Source organism: Lampetra planeri, chromosome 10 (assembly GCF_965212315.1).
Source record: "Lampetra planeri chromosome 10, kcLamPlan1.2.h2, whole genome shotgun sequence".
In the NCBI taxonomy this organism is placed as follows: domain Eukaryota; kingdom Metazoa; phylum Chordata; class Hyperoartia; order Petromyzontiformes; family Petromyzontidae; genus Lampetra; species Lampetra planeri.
Window position 1 is genome coordinate 15801861 of NC_136116.1, and position 17383 is coordinate 15819243.

The 17383-nt window shown below is 43.9% G+C and overlaps 1 protein-coding gene across 1 annotated transcript in view; it reads left to right on the forward strand.

The window, feature by feature from the left end:
- The window catches only part of LOC144721109 (disintegrin and metalloproteinase domain-containing protein 11-like), a 124801-nt gene that overhangs the window by 92111 nt on the left and 15307 nt on the right, over positions 1–17383 (forward strand). Inside the window, exons 26-27 of the mRNA XM_078598491.1 lie at positions 4353–4370; positions 14362–14451. Coding sequence (XP_078454617.1) covers positions 4353–4370; positions 14362–14451 — 108 coding nt within the window. The remainder of the gene's footprint in view (positions 1–4352; positions 4371–14361; positions 14452–17383) is intronic.

Genomic DNA, 17383 nt, shown 5'->3' on the forward strand with positions numbered 1-17383 from the left:
TACCCATCATTGTATCGTCGCCTAATTTTGCACTTACATAAAGAAAATGTATTTCAAAGGGGACATTACATTGCACTGCTGAGTAATGCTAATGAACTACAAAATACTCAAGCATATGTGACCTGATTCATGAAACGTTATATTGACCATCTACAAAAAGCCCCCTCGTTGCATATTGTTTTTGATGGTTCAGTTTTTTTGTCATTGGCCAAGTGGCTTTCTGCCACTTGTAGAATGCACACACCAGGCTCGCATTGGACACACCACAGTGGTCCAAAGCGGTCGGGGCTCGGAAAGCCACAGCCAAGGCCGCCACTCGGGAGGCTGCCGCCCAGGTTGACACGACGCCAGCGGTGACCCACCGCTCTGGGGGACCCCCACACGGCAGTTCTACTGCCCCCCCCCCCATCTGAGAGGAGCTGGTGCCCGGCGTGCACACTGCTGTGCAATGCACTTTGCAGTGCACGGAGCAATGTTTCTGCTTGCGGAATCGTGCAATAGCTGGTGCCACTACAGCCGTGCGACTATCACCAGGATGAGGAGGTTGTGAGGGGGGAAATCTGTGGTGCATGGAGGGGGGTGGGTAACATTCGCGGCTGAGGGGTGGGGAAAAAACATAACTCATGGAATGGTCACAGTAAACAGTGGGACTATGTCCATTTTAAAAACTGGCTATTTTTTTAAATTCGAAATAATCTTTTTTTTTTACAAAAACACAATTGAAATAACAAATGAAACCTATTTTTAAAATTTAGTTATTTTGTTAGTTTTTTTATTTCAGTCAATTAGGATATAATACTTTGGAAAAAAAATCTAAACATGCGTGCCTCTTTTGCATAGGGTTTCCCAACGCGTGCACACGCATATGTGCACGTATCGTGTGTGTTTAGACAACTCTGGCTGTGGGCGGGGATGGTGATGTCATAATGCGGTGACACAATTCCCTTGCTCTGCCGCCCACCGGGGTTCGTGACGTGTAACTTGAGAGTGGCGCATGTTGCAGAAAGTTTCTTCCGGCAGATTTTCTGTAAAGTTACATTCTACTTAATCGAGAAGTGGGCATGTCGTGTGTTTGATATGCATTGGCATATGCAGGAGGAGAAATCCCTTATTTACGCATATAGCCATGACGAAAAATCTCATTTATACACAACACATATCGCCATTTTACCAATTTCTGATCGAGAGTTTAAATAAAATCACATGGCGTGAGCCATAACTTAAAATTAAAATGTGTTTCACTAAACTAGTTTAAGTAAAAGCCCAAGTTTTAAACTCAATCCTGAACACATCCAGTTATTTTATCTCATCGTGCTAAGCTTCTGCAAGACAAAGTAGGCGCCATTTGCAGCAGCGCTGTAGTGCGTTGTTCATGTGGCTTTGCAATCCAGGCGCTCGCTCCTGCCAGACAGGTGAAGCCGCCGTTATAGGGGCACCCTCGCACCGCTCTTGCAGGCATTGCATGATGTCGCCCTCCCACAGGCTACATGCATAACCATTGTTTTGCCTATGCCTTGAGTAGCAAGAGGAAATGTTGTATGTACCCAGAGGGCAGGCCTAACTTTACGGGTAAACCCGGTTTTTCTATGGTGAGAACACGCCATCGTTTAAATATAAATTGTGGAGCGGTGGGTAGCATGGGATTTTGCCAGTGCTGTACTTTGCCACGCGTTCCTACTGGGCATGTCTGTGACTGTGAGTAGAATCAGTGGCACATACCCCGCAGTATAAAGCATTAATAGATGCTCACACGACCCTCATTCCTTCGCCATCTCTCCACTATTAGCTGCTTCTATGCCTTGACATTTGTAAAACTGCACGGTGTCAATTAGGCAACTTACCAGGCAGCAAGAGCTAGGTTACGGTCCATATCCATGTCAAGATGATAATCTACAAATGTATTTTCATACTATGAGATCTCTTTTACCAGTGGCAAAATATAGTAGTAGGTTTTTACCCTTTTAAACTGGTACAAAACTGACACCTTTATTCAAGGCATCATGTTTGCAATAACCACAACACAAGTAGTCAAAAAAAGGTTATTGCAAACATGATGCCTTGAATAAAGGTGTCAGTTTTGTACCAGTTTAAAAGGGTAAAACCCTACTACTGTATTTTCATAGTCTGGTAATATCCACTTGAGAAAGTTCTACTCCTGAGCTCGACGGTGGCACAGAGGACGAGATGCTCGCTAGGCGGTGGCACCTCCTGCGGACCGGTGCCCGTGTCCGCGCCGCTCCGCGCTGTCTGCTGTTTGATTTCCCTCGCCGCTGTCCGCTGCCCGCTGCCCGCTGCCCGCTGCCCGCTGCCTGCTGCCTGCCGCCTGTCTGTCCGCACCACGCCCGCCCGCCGTGGGGCGCCGCCGACAGCGGCCACAGCCTCGGCACCTCGAGCCGACACGGCGCAGAGATCCCCGTGGCGTTCATTCACGGTTGACCCATCTGTGTAATAGATTTTGTAAAATGGATATTTGATGTCTAAATGCAGCACCCCTACATTTGTACTTTTTACGTGTGTGAACGACTGATATCATGCAGTTAACTTTAAATGCCTTCTGTAATACGTGTACCTATTGCAAACACATAATAAAATGTTCTTAAAAGTGTGTTGACATTGCAAATAAATATTTACGTACCAAACACAAGTAATGACGTATATGTGCATGCGGCTGAGCTGTAGCACGCGTTCGCCGCTTGTGGCAGAGGTTCGCGGTTTGGGCCCAGCGGCCGCCCTGGTTAATACGGCGGCTGTGGGTGTGTTGACCTTAAACGGTGACGCGCCGTTCGTTTCACAGTGGACGTTTAAGATCCCGCGATGTTACTTGAAAACGAGTCGGCCACAATGTGTGCCAGAGTCACGGTCTACATTTGGCAAATTTAAAAATACTGTAACTCACAAATTATCTAAAGGAGAAACTCCACGTGACAGCATCGCCCCGTATCCACATAGTAAAGTTGACCCCCGCTGTGAAATAATCGTGCCTTCGTTAGAGCCTCGCACTATGAGAATGGCACATATACCAAATGTGCAAATGATTGCTAAGCTATAGCAGGAATTGTGTGGGAAGACCATGAACAGCTTCCTGTCTGTGGCCCATGCTTCCCACAGCGTGCTTCCCGTGTGCTCATTGCACACACACGCCGAGGTTGTGACAATTCTGCACAACCAATAAACACTGCAAAATATTGTTTGGGTGGTAATGCTATGATGTTGATGGTGAAGTCTACGTATGGAATTGTATGCACGTAAGTTGTGTACGCCTGTCTCTTACATTACCGAAGAAGTTATTTGTTGGCAACCGATATGCAGGTGTAGACAACCGATGAACCAATGTGACAAGTGTGCCACAGGAAGACAATAATGACGTGTAGCCAATGTGGGGTGCATCACATTGACAGTCTACTTAGCGCATCGCCACGCCGGCCGCTTCTGTTGCATTGGCTGGAATGGTGCAGCCATATTCACTACGCGCACCGAGGAGCTTGGAGCGCGCCGCCACTGTTTTGCTGTCCATGTGCACGTGCATCGAGCGGCAGCTGGAGAGCTCGGGGAATGGCAGCAAGCAGAGCCTGACAGCCCCTGCTTGAGGAATGCCCCCTCCCCTGCGTGACGGACTTGGCTGCAGCCCACGGGACCATGGTCCCTGTGTGGCCGGGAGCCCCTCGAGTCCCTGCTTGCTGAATGCCCCACATCCAGCCCATGGGGAGAATGAGCTGACTTTTCTCTTCATCCATACCGTCCGTCCGATGTTCTACTTAAATGTCCCTCCTCCATAAGTGTTTCCTTCTTTTTGTGAATCGAGCCATGCATACAGCTAAGAGCAGTATATGGTGTGGTGCATGCCTGCATACAGCTAAGAGCAGTGTGACCCTGATTGGTTGGCACCTTGAAGCAGCATTGTCTGGACAGCATGTGGTACTCCGCTTGTGGCAGTCGGCATGAACGTTGGGGCTTGCCCTGCAGCATGCATCACATATGTACCTACGCAGCTGTATCCATGGCACAATAACTTGACATTTTATATCAACCCCGCTTTTCTTCGACAGTTAGGGCCAGGACATCGAATACTTTATAAATGAATGTGTACTATAATGTAAGTTATAAGTTAAAGCCGAGTGCTCTAATGGTGATTGAAAAGTAATATCCCGATTTTTAATCTTATGTTTCGGAAGTACTAATTGTTTTAATGACTAAATATTGTTTGAACCAGTTCTCCTGGCCTTAACTGCAGCCCTTTTTCAGTGTGCATGTGGGGATGCACATTGGGACCGGTGAACGTATAAGTTGTTCAGGTAAATCCATCACCTGTAATTCTAACTCTAATCTTCTCTCTCCCTGCCTGCGTCGGGAAGGAATATCCGCAAGAGAAGGTATGATGCTGAGCAGCAGTAGAGTGCAGCCATGCACTGCACTCTGCCTCACACTCGGCACAGTGATGACGTGCCGCTGCAGTTCATGTCACGAGGGCCCTCGCAGTGGGTCCGTACGTAGCTCCACTGCCTCCAGTTCTCTGTGCAGTCCAAAATACACTTCTTTGCAAGTAATTTCCACGTTTTTATATCTCATTCCAGTACCTGTGAATAGTAATAGTGGAACTCAACATGATATGCCTGGGATTCAAGTAAGCAGGCTTTAAAGCACTATTACAAATTTCCAGATATGTTTAGTTTGTAAAACATGGCGTTTGGTATTCCACTTTAACATGCTGCAACAACAACGCCTATTGTTTATCATGGGCGCGATCATGCAATGTTTTGTTTTCTCAAAAGGAATGGCTTTTTTTAACCTTCACTTGAGATGGCTGCTCTAATGTTTTATTTGCTCAGGTCTTCTTACACATTGCTAGTTGCCTGTTTGTAGACACGGGAGTTGCGCTGTTGCAGCGATGTGTTTCACAACCCTACCAACATCTGAGACCGCCCTGCTAAAGGGCACACGAGGCATAAAGAACGCTGTCTGAACTGGAATACAAGCTTGCACCAAAAAGTGTAATGATGTTTTAGCAATGTGGTCCATCACTTGCCATTTGGAAGCTACTCACATGATGAGCTCTGAGCTTTGTTCATTCAAACACTGATGAGCGGTGTGCCGTTGCCAAATAGAAAGGCATGTCGCATAGCAGCCATGAGCTAATGGCAATGCCTTGCCACACCGCCACTTATTTACCGCCATCGTGGAGGGAGGGTGCACACTCACTACTACGGCTTTTGGTGACGGCAGGCGCCACCAAGTGACGATGAGAAGGGGCCTCGCACCCGGCACACAATGCTAGGCACGCTGGCATCGTTGTGGCATTTCAAATATTTCGTGAGCCAAATTTAGAATTTATTTAACCTTAAGATGAAAATTATTCATGTTTTTGCCATCTGAGAACAGAATCATATATGATATATTCCAGAAATTAGTATGGCGATGTTAATTTTCTGCCGTGTTATATAAGTTGGTTAGCTAGACATAAGTGCAACAACCAAGTTGATAACCATTACTCTGTTTCCATTGCCACACATGTCATTTTTTATTGTTAATTACTAATTAAATCTGTAAATCATGAGGAAAACTCGTAAGAAAATTATAGTGCAGGCTAGAAAACCACAAGTTTTAAACAGCACAGAAAATTATAAAAAAGCATACATCCATTGTGAATTATGCAGTATTTTGATGGTGACCTAAGAGCAGAGGACCACAGTTAACCTCACCATGGGAACCTCATTTGCCAGTAAAAATATGATAATTGGTTTTTTATCCTTCTATCTGGAAACAAAACTGACACCTTTTTTACAAGGAGTCATGTTATAACCCATGTGAGACTAGGCTCTAAGGAAAGCTGTCTCAGGTGTGGACCAATCAACTTCAAGGATAGTGCACATTTTCAGAGTTATGTTTTTTTTTGCATTATGACTGCAGGTATTGTGGTCTATGCAAACATGACTCCTTGTAAAAAGGTGTCAGTTTTGTTGCCAGATAGAAGGGTAAAAAACCACAGTTAACCTCTTTAGAAAATTCTGGTGGATTTTTGCATACTGTGCAAAGGCTGTGCTATATTTGTCTTGGTGTTTAAAACGTATGCCAATCACTGATTGACACTTTTTAGATGTATCATGGGACCTCCTTTGCCAGTACCAAAATATGAGAATAGGTTTTCCCGTTTTTTCTGGCAACAAAACAGCTGTGTTAAGATGTTAAAACACAAAACTGAAACCTTTTACAAGGAATCATGTCTGCATTAACCACAATACTTGTGGTCAGAATGAACAAACACTCTGATAATATATGCATTGTCTTTGAAACTGATTGGTCCACACCAGAGAAAGCTTTCTATTGAGCCTCGTCTAACACCTTTTGGCGTCCTCTGGTCTAACACCGTTTGAGACGAGGCTCAAAAGAAAGGTGTCTCTGGTGTGGACCAATCAGTTTCAAAGACAATGCATATATTAGCGTTTTTTTCTGACCACAAGTATTGTGGTTAATGCAGACGTGATTCCTTGTAAAAGGTTTCAGTTTGGTGTTTTAACATCTTAACACCTGTTTTGTTGCCAGAAAAAAGGGGAAAACCTATTCTCACTTTGTAGATGTTCAATATAAATGAACGTCACATCCCGATATCGGCCAATGAATGCCAGCTGCACTGATCAGTGTTGTTGTCATTGTTAGTCTGTGTGAGAAGGTTTGTTTTCTGCGCTCATTCTGAGTGTTACCCCATACGAGGTGGCTCATGCAAGAGGTCCAAACCAGCACCGATATTTATCTTTTTCACCAAACCTGTCTGGCTTGACGTTACTCAACCCAAATCAGCCGCACTTCATCAGAGCATATTTATATATATATGTAGAGCCAAGTTGATTTGCATTCGCAAATATTTGGCCTGGGAACAAAATATTTTCTCTAGCATTCATCCTTGCATGATGCTGCTGCTTATTCTTTTGTTTTCCTACCATGAAACGAATGTTCTCTTTGTGCACATTCGTTTGCATTTGCCATCAAATGGCTTCTCTGGTATCTGCTTGAATTAGCTGTATAGTAGTAGCTTATTCATCACATCTTTGCTCTTTATGATTTATCATAGATGTGGGGAAATTGGACATTAACACGTTGGCATTTGATTTTCGTAAATAACGCATGAGTATTTGTGATAGATATTCAATAATTCAGATTTGTATTATTGCTCAGCCATTTAAATAATTATATTTTGATCCTGCATTCTCAACCATGACTCCCATAAATCTGAAATGTAGGAGAAGAAAGGCCATTTGATCATATAATATAATGCTCATCATATTTAACAAAATCAACACACAGTCCAGCCCAGAAACCCACACTTAACCTAAACGCGAGATTACACATTAAAGTGGGGGCTACATTTTCCCAATCCTAGCCAGCTGGCGCAAAACGTAATCAAGTAAACTAAACACATGGCTGAGAAAACGTTTGTGTCCGATACATAAGCCACGTAAAGCATCCGTCCAGTATTCAAATGTGCAAACATTCGCATCACCGCGATGCGACTGGGCGAGGGCTTTTGTGTGTCCGTGACTCGGCGGCGTGGGGCCTGCGAGCAGCTGTGAGGCTCCTCATCGAGCTGCATCACGCCTCTCCTCCTCCTCCTGCTGCTGCTGCCCCAATGGGGCTCGCCATGCAGTTATTACACAGAGCTACATTTTTTGCACTACTTGTGAAACACGTAATTTAAGTTTTGCGAATCTGTATTTTTTTGCTATAAAAATATAAAAACAAAAAGAGATGTATATACACTAAGTACAGTAGTTTTGAGGGTGAACTGTTCAGAAAGAAAATCAATATTTGATAACATTCTATCGTTTCACAAAAGTGTTGACAATTCGCAGTTTGAAACCCATTGTGATCATCAAGGTCAGCCAGTCAGGTCACCTTCATACGGGAATCCAAAGCTACATTTCTGTGAAACTGTGAAACAGTCGTACTGCCAGCGATTTCAAAATCGTAGATCTCTGTCCAATTCCAATCACACCACCGTGTCACATTGACGTGCCTGTGTACAAACATGTGCATGTTTAAATGCGAGATGCGTGCACACATGTTAAGTGGTGCATGGATGCATATATAGCGATAGACATCTGTTAACACATGCCATTACAAACGTACAATATCCATTCTAAGAGGCACACATTTTCAACAGCGAGTGATTGAACTGAGAGGAACCCCTTGAGAGGAGGACGCAGGCGAGCTGCTATTTGCCACGACGCTGCCGAGAGGGGAAAGGCCACGGGCAGCAGCAGCAGCCGCGTCGCGTCGCGTGCCTGGCAGCAGGGACCGTTGTAGGCCTCGCTGACTTTACTCAAACTGCCATTTGTACATTACTACTCCTAGAACACGTTTCATTGTACATTTAATGCAACTTTAAAAAAAAAAAAATGTTCATACGCGGAGGGTGATAAATGCTGAAGTCACTTTAAATTTGGTAATTTGGCAACGCATATTGGTAAATGATTGCGTTCCGCGCCTAGCGTATCTACCGTGTAACCAAGTCGAAACTGGCTGCCAGTTGTAGGGTTATGCTGCCAAGCTGCATTCTCTTTAGGCCGTTCGCCTCCTAGTCACCAGGAGATGGTAAAGTGACTTCCTGTGTCCGAGGTAGGCCATGCTGCTGGCCACAACACACTGCCATGCAGTGTGACTGGACGCGATACTCATAATAATTCACTTTAAAAATGCAAGCAGCTTTAAATTAGAATAATGGGTATTTAACAGAGGTGTGGACTCGAGTCATGTGACTTGGAATCGAGTCAGACTCGAGTCATGAATTTGATGACTTGCGACTCGACTTTGTCCCACCTATGAGATGTGGACTCGAGTCATGTGACTTGGACTCGAGTCAGACTCGAGTCATGAATTTGATGACTTGCGACTCGACTTGGACTTGCATAACAATGACTTTGTCCCACCTCTGGTATTTAATAATGGGTCTTGTTGTAGTATCGATCATTTGTCACATTTTATATATCCTATTTAGTTTAAAATAGTATTTAATGTCACAGTTTAGCACGAAGGCTTTCGCGACCAATATCATCCATAATACAGGGTTTTTTTGGGTTAGATCGCGTAAATATAAATGTGTCATTAAACCCACCACCACCCGACACACCGGTGTGTTGGAGAGCAAATCCACAAATGTTGTGGATTTGCAAATCCACAAATGTTGTGCCAATCCACAAATGTCGTGGATTTGCTCTCCAACACACGGTGTGCTGTACTAATAATGAATTGGCATGTTCTGTTTACGTGACAAACCTTACTCATTGGCTGTTGGGCGGTGGCAGGTTTAACGACGCATTTATCCATAATAGGTTTTTTTGGGTTATGTTTACTTGATCTAACCAAAATAAACTGTATCATTGATTCTATGTCACAGTTAAGAAACTGTAATGACAGCCTAAAATAATGTTGACATTTGCACATTTCACAATGATAATAGAGTAGATATGTCTGTATCATGTCTCCAGACGTACTTAATGTCCCATGTTGCATGGGAATGAAAATTAGGTGCAATGATGTGAGCGTGATAAAAAGGGTACAGTGACACGCTTAAGTTGAGGGAGAAGACAGCGATTGGGGCCCAAGTTGCGTAGACGGGGAGGGGGGGGTCCTGAAGGGGCTTGCCCCAGTTTTTCAAAATCTGGGGGGAAGTTTCCTCTCCCAACCAGTGTTCTGTCGACTTGTGGTCGTTCTTAGAACCACAGCACCGCCTCTGTTTTCGTGATCGGAAACTCAGTGCGATATCACGTACCCCACGATACGAACACGTAGCAAAAAAGGTTTCGCAATATAGTATTTGGTTATCCCTATATATACATATTTAAATGTAAAATTTTGTTATCAATTCATCGTTTTTTTGTGTGTGTGCTGTTTGTAAAACGTCGGCCAATGAAGACACGTGTCGTGTACACGGAGAGGCGTGTGGTTCCTGAGCCACTTCACTAGGTCTCAAACGATGACATTCAGGGTGTTTATTTGACTGCCTTTAAACAATGACATATTTTTGAGTATTAGTTAAAAAGAATCATACTACATGGAGACGACTCTACAAACCAGCAAAGTTGATTTCCAAAGTCTATATTTACAAAGAGATGTAAGCATAGAAAAGCATGGTGTTTTACCAAGTGTCTCTGTGAGCAGCAACAGTCCTGCTGTGGCCTTCTCCCCCGTGCCCTGAGCAGGCTGCCCACGCTCACAGCATGCTGCCCCTGCTTCCATCTATCCACACCGAGATTGACTATTTTGAGACCTGTTTCGACGTGTACTGTCTCTCATTACAGCTCAGACCATTGTTACCGCTCAGCCCATTGTTACCGCACGCCGGCAAATTGATGCTCAGTGTAACAAATCACTTTACCAATACTTGACAATTTTACTGCAATTGTAGAAAAGCTTGACTGTATGCAGTTTCAGATTCGTATACATTGATTGTGCACTGATTGAGTTCTCAAGACTGATTACGATGTGAAGATTGACTATTTTGCGATTTTTTGCGATTGTAAATTGCCAATAATATTAAACTACCCCAAATTCCAGGATACGAGACGTGTACCCACAATGCTAGCGAGTCGGCAAGCGCCGCTAAGGTGAGCAGTCTTCTGTGCACTCGCAGACCAAAATAGTCAATCTCTTGTCCCGCTGTACCTACTACATGCTTCTGTCTGTTTAATCACAACATGTGCATGACAATAAATTGTATTTGTTTAAATCATAACACAAGTGCTCTTTCCTCTTTATGATAATCACGTGTGTTTACTTTAAAGGCTCGTGATTCAATATTTAATGTAAAACTCGAAGTGAAACGGTGCCTCCAGTCTCAAACAAGCATTAGGGCAACACTCATCTCTGGGCATTGCCATGATGCAGTGGTGGAAACTCCACATTTCCATGGTGGGGGCCAGCCTATCCAGAGGTTGACCACTGTTGGATTGCCACGACATGGTTCTCATTGGGCTTGTACTCACTCAAAACCAACATTTTAACAACCTTGGATTGAGTTAAGCACTCCTATAAAATGCCACACACCCATGTAATTCAAAGCTATAACACGATATATGGAAATGTGCTTTGAGGGTGCATGCTTTAAAAGGACGATATCTCATTATAAATTTTAACAACAATAATATACAGCTGTTTGTAAACCCACTTCTGGATGAAGGCCTTTCCATGCCGTGTCGGTTCTCTGGGTAGTTTGACCATACTTCGCCAAGTTGGTCAGTGTCGTTTGGAAAAGAAGGGACCAGAAAGAGTTTAGATATCACTCAGCAATGATTCTGGCCATGGCTGGAAATCAAACTCGGATCACTGTTCAAAGAGCGATCCGCTAACCGCTGCCCCACTACTCCCCCAAATTCTAATCGCAATACCCAATATTGAATCCAAGCCTCTGCTGGAATCCTTCAAACTCCTTTTCAAAGTGTGGCTTGCATCCTTATATCCAGTGCTAGGTATTTGTCATCCTCGCATACACAATCAGTGCTGGAGCTTTGTAATGTAGTGAAATCATACCTTGTGCTACATGTTGCAATATGTATGATATGCAATCGTCTTTTCATACAACACGCTCATCCGCAATGTTCCATATAATCTCAAAAATCATTATTTTATAAGTGCATCCAAATTCATTGTTTATTTTCTTTACCGAGCTGAACCTAAACTCAGCTTGATAATCTTCACTTGACTTTAAAAATCCCTTTGCTTTGCTTTTATACAATTCTTTATTTTAAAGATAAAGTACAAGGGGAAACCCCCCATCCTAAAATATTTGCAAGATTAAAGACCTTACTGAAGCTACAGGCCATAGACAATGTACGTAAACAATTTACGGGCATGGAATGTATTCAGAGCCAGTGGTAGAAATGTATTCAGAAGCAAAATAGAAATATATTCAGAAGATTAGATGTAGGTGATGCGTACTGAAGCGGTCCTGTTATGCCACAATCCATCTCACTCCTGCCAATCGCCTGATATCACCACTCCATCTCCACGTCGGTCGTCCTCTCGGATGCATTCTCTCTCCTCAATGTGCAGCATGAGCGCTCCGCGGCATGCGGTGCTTGGCAGGAGAGGGCACAGCAGCCGCGTGATGATGATCATCGTCATTTGTTGGCATTCGTCATCAACTTCATCATCATAAACCCACCATCATCTTCAATCCAACACCACCATCATCATCATCATCATCCTGTGCCTCTTGCCCACAGACTATTGCGGATGATAGGAGGAAATGACCTGTGGATAATATGAGTTTTCGCAAATCGATTCTGGCCATGGATAACGGGAGTCATGCATCATCGGGGCATAGATATTAGGATCCCGACTGTGCATGTAGTGAAGCAAAGCATTACAGGCTAACGCGGCATGCACGTGCTTCAGGTGATGTGGCCAGCAACGTGACCCGTCACCTTTCTCTTTCCAGTTACGATTTTAACACACCTCACCAGGAACGCATTTAAGGCTGAGTCGACCTAGGGGATTCCCAGAACAAGTACAGATACTACTTGCCGCCGATGTTAGCAGTGGCTAGGAATCGAACTCGCTACTCCCCACCACACTCACCCTCACGCGCTGCTCGGATGGCAGAAGTTTTCAGTGTACAAGTTGGGACCAAGCGAGATGGTTGAGGAGGCCGTGACCTCGCGCGAAATGAGTACAGGACAAGACAGGGATAGTGAAGCTATGCTGCCTCCCTACCTGCTTAAGCAGAGCGGGTACTGCAGACAACACTAGTTACATGTATATCCAGTTCCGAAAAAACATGTAATTTAATTAATATTGATATCGCCATGAAGTTAATGATCCTCCTTATTATGCGTGTTCACCCAGGAGGGCCTCACTGAGTCACAATAACCGTGTTCGAGTCGGGCGCAGTGCTGCTGTCTTTCATCCCAACTGAGTCATTTGCAGAAGTATTTTTCAGCATTGGGAAGTTTGGCCAATAGCAGCAGCACTGTGCGTCTCATAAGCTACGGGGGGAACCGGAGAACCCAGATAAAACCCATACAGAATATGGACACCCTTCTTGCTGCGAGGGACACGTTTTACCAGATTTAGATTGTAAGTAGAGCACAGGAGATCTGAAGACGATGTTTTACAAGGCTGCTGATCGCAAACCGAGCTGTTGCACAAGAATGGGTGAGGTTACGAAGCAAACGAGCAAACGAGATTGATGTGCACACTCTCAAACATCACAGTCCTGTGCAAGATTCCTGAAGTGTGACAACAATGGCAGATGCTGGTGGCTCTGTTGCGCCTCGTAAGGTGAATCACAGCCCTTGCAGACTGCACTGTGTGGAGGATGGTAATCAGCTGTGGGTGGGACCGTAGCAGAAGTGCTTGGTCGAGCAGCAATAGGTAAAAAAAATTGAAACCGAGTTACGGTATCTGTAAACTAGGGATAGAATAAATCTAAACATAACTGATGATGGACGCTTGTGTTGCGCCCGAAACGTCGTGATTTATTTTATTTTCTACCCACGTGACTTTACCGAAATAACCAAAGAGTATGGATTCCTGCAGTCACGAAAGCTTCAAATCAAGATTATAACTTAATAAGAGGGAGACCGGGTCAGGATAAAAATTCGATCTAGCAAAATAGAGGAAATGCAAGATGCTAACAAAGGTGAGTGCATTTTCACACGCACGTTAATAACGTTTATAATCCAGTGCTCATAAATCCGTACTAAGGTAAAATTGTATTGCTAGGGTTCATCAACAGATTTCCGGAGTGTCATCATCTCTCATGACCTTGCGATGCAATTATCCATCTCGCTCTCTGCACATGAGCTGATTCTATCGCTCCATTTCTGCATTGATCAATCCGTTGGTCATGTTCACTCCTTTGGTTGCCAGTCTCAAGCACCGCCCATAATCCATGCAAGCAAAACGTTCTACCGAAGTCTGCTTACTTTTATCAACAGTCGATACGGTGTCTTTAACTTCCATACATTCTCTATTCTTCATGCAGCTCCCTGATTCTGTGGACTTGTCAGCTTTTGTTCTTTTGTTAAGCAATTTTCCATGTTTCTGATCCACATTTCACGATCAGCTCCCATCTTGTGACCTCTAATATTGGTATTTTGTTGATATTTACCATAACACAAGTGCATTGGCTGTTGTTATTATTATTATTATAGGGCCCTGTTTAAAATGCTTGACATTTCATTACGACCACCGCCCTCCTTAGGAAGTATCTGGATCTCCCTCTGGTATAAAAATAAAGATTGCAATTTTAAATCCACGTGGGCTCATTATTAAATGAGCTGTGTTAAAAGTATGAGCACAGGAATGACAAAGACGGATGTGTGAGTTCACGTCCCAATCATTCGCCCCCACCGTGTGTGCTGTCTGTAGACAAAAGAAGTCTGGAGACGTGGACTCGGTGTACAGCGGCCTGCCGCCAGGCGTGAGCTCCAACTTCTCCCCAACAAACTCACGGAAGAGGTGCGTCTCAGCGTTGAGACGTTTGTCTTGCATCCAGTATCCTGAACGAGAACCACATATTGCACAATCACAAATGTATAACTGTGCCTAACTGCATACAAGCACAGGAGAAAAAGCTCATCGTTGACACGAAACGTGCTTCCCCATGTAACCAAAGTAATTGAGCCAACATGGCCTGGAAAGATGTTAGGGGCCTCATTTGTCAAACCCAGTGCATTCTACCCCCCCTCCCCCCACCGTCATGCCTAATGGTGTTGTCCTTGGTTGTGGTGGTGATTTTGTGATGACAGTGGTGGTGATGGTTACATGAAGGTGGTAATGGAAGTGATGCTTGTCAGGGAGCGGTAGTGTCGTGGTTAGCGGGCTGCGCTATGAACTTGGTGACCCGAGTTCGATTCCTGCTCACAGCCAACACCAGTGACCATTGTCTGAACCAATCCTGGGTCTCCCCTAGGCCGACTCAGCCTCAAATGAATACCTGGTGCGGTGTGTAAACATCGCCACTGGGGAGACAAATGCGGCTGGGCGTGGTGCTGGCCCCCCTCGTGTGCCATGCCAACGTCATAGGTGGTCGCTAACAGCACTTGCCCCAACAGTCTGTTCAGGCTATATGGGGGATCTTTGTCTTTCGTATTGGTGATGATGGTGATTGCAGTGATGATTCTGGTTCTGTAAATTGCTGCCAATGGTTGATGATATTGTGATTTCACGGCAACTATGTTACAGTTGAGGGTAGCCAGTTTGTTTCACTTGCATTTTACTGGAATGAGTTCAAGTTGAATGTCACCAACATCTAGTTGAAGTGTTCGTCGGGCTTCCCCTAGCAGGGAGGCAGGGATATTTCTTCATGGGTCAATTTTGAGTAAGAGTGGGGTCATCACTGCACCTTTTTTATCCCTTGGAGATCAGGAGACATTTTCTCAAGAATATATTCAACATTTGACATGCACCACATTCCTCCTAGGAGATCATTTGAAAGCCAGCCAACGGCTTTATCGCTTTAGTTAAGCTCTTTCAATGTTTTTGCCACGTCAATGTAATACATTTTATCATTCAAAGATTGTTTAATCTTGACCATTATGCCATTAAGACCTCACATAAACATTTAAGCTTAAGATGAATGCCATTTAAACATTGTTTTTACAAATTTGCCAGTACTTTTCACATGTAGGCTGTGTATAGACGGAATAGTAAGTTGTGTTATTTACTGCTCCGCATTTATGTAGTGTACGTGCATAAGGCCATTTCCAGTTATTACGTCCTCTATTTGATTTAATTGACTTGTTAAAGCCGAATAGAGTTCATAACAAGTCACAGACACCTCCTGAAAGACCCGATGGAGAAGATCCCTGGCTTTGATTGACCATGAAGCTGTTGGGCCACAGCCATAAACTACATCCACAAAAACCATGGCAGCAGATGCAGATACTTGATGCACCCATGGAAAAAATTAAAAACTATTGACTGTGTGACTGTGCTCACCCAGAAATCTAACACGGAACATGTAATGCCTCAATGTACAATTCACTAACACGAAGGAGGAAAAATAACAGTGATACACTCTGCTACTCCTGAAACAATTATCTAGCTAAACGACCTCATTCTAAAACTATTGCTTGGCATCAACATCAGCCATACGCAGAAGACTGGCAAAACATATCTATCTTAGAGTGTCACTTTCTTCATCACTTATGGAAATATTTCGATGGGCCTAGCTGAGTTGTAGGGGTCTATGGAGGTCAGGATTCTCTCGACTGCTCATAAAGGCAAAGATCTGAAATAAGGAGCACACGCGGTACCAGATGATTCATGCGTGGGCACAGGGCGAGGCCACGATGGCAAAAGACATTCCCCACTTTTGGACAACCTGGAAGATGTCTTCATCGCCCACGACTCGATTCCTTTCACCACAAAGCTGCCCGAATGAGATAGTCAGACCCAACTTTTTGTATAATTGTTTGAATTGTCCGTTACCTTTCCCAAGTAATGTATGTTTCTATGTTGAACTTATTTTGCACCGTACATAGCCAACCGTGCTGACTTGGGTGTCCATGTCTCAACGAGCACTCGGCAGCGCTATTCTCTGTGGAGACATTTTTTTTAGTCCTCATGAAGGGAACCAATGGAAATGAAGGCATTCTATTTGAGAATACAGATCTGTCGTGTATGAATTTAGTACTTGTTAAAATGTAATTTGTGAAATAAAAAAATGAACATTTACACCGAGTAATAATTCTAGCAAAAAAATGTATTCCTCTTCTTCACAAGAGGAAGTTTTATTAAATGTAATGCTTTTCATTCGTAGTTAATTTTTGGATTAAGCCACATAGTAATATTGGCGGCTAAAAAACTGTGTGTTCGTTGTAATGTTTTAGTTTGCATTGCACAACAACAATGTATAAGGCAACGCATGTTGAGCACATACAAGACATTTCCTGAATAGCCTTGGTGATTAATTTGATTTCCTCACTGAAGTGTTGACCTTTTTTGCAGCTGTCAGAAACAAATGATGACAAGGTCAAATGAAACTGACAATGGAGAAAAGTGCTTCTGAATCATCCACATGTATTTTAAATTGTAGCGCCTCGCCCTCCGGTTGAGTACACAAGGAATTGAAGCTGAATTCCGAGACCCTCGCCTCAGCGTCCTCGTGGTCCCACTCCGTGTAGACCCCCTCGCTGTCGCAGCCCAAGCCGCTCTTGCTTGCTTGGGGGCCGAGAGACGAGAGTGGTGATGGAATGACAGAGTGATCAGTGTTTCACTCTGGACACAGCTGCAAACATCTTTTTCAGGATTTTTTGCACTTTGTACAAATTTCCCCACTTATTGTGACACGATACTTCGTCAGTTTAACACGTAGCAGGCTTTCACAACCAATATTATTCATAATAAAGGTTTTGGGGTTAGATCGCGTTATTTATAGATGTGTTGT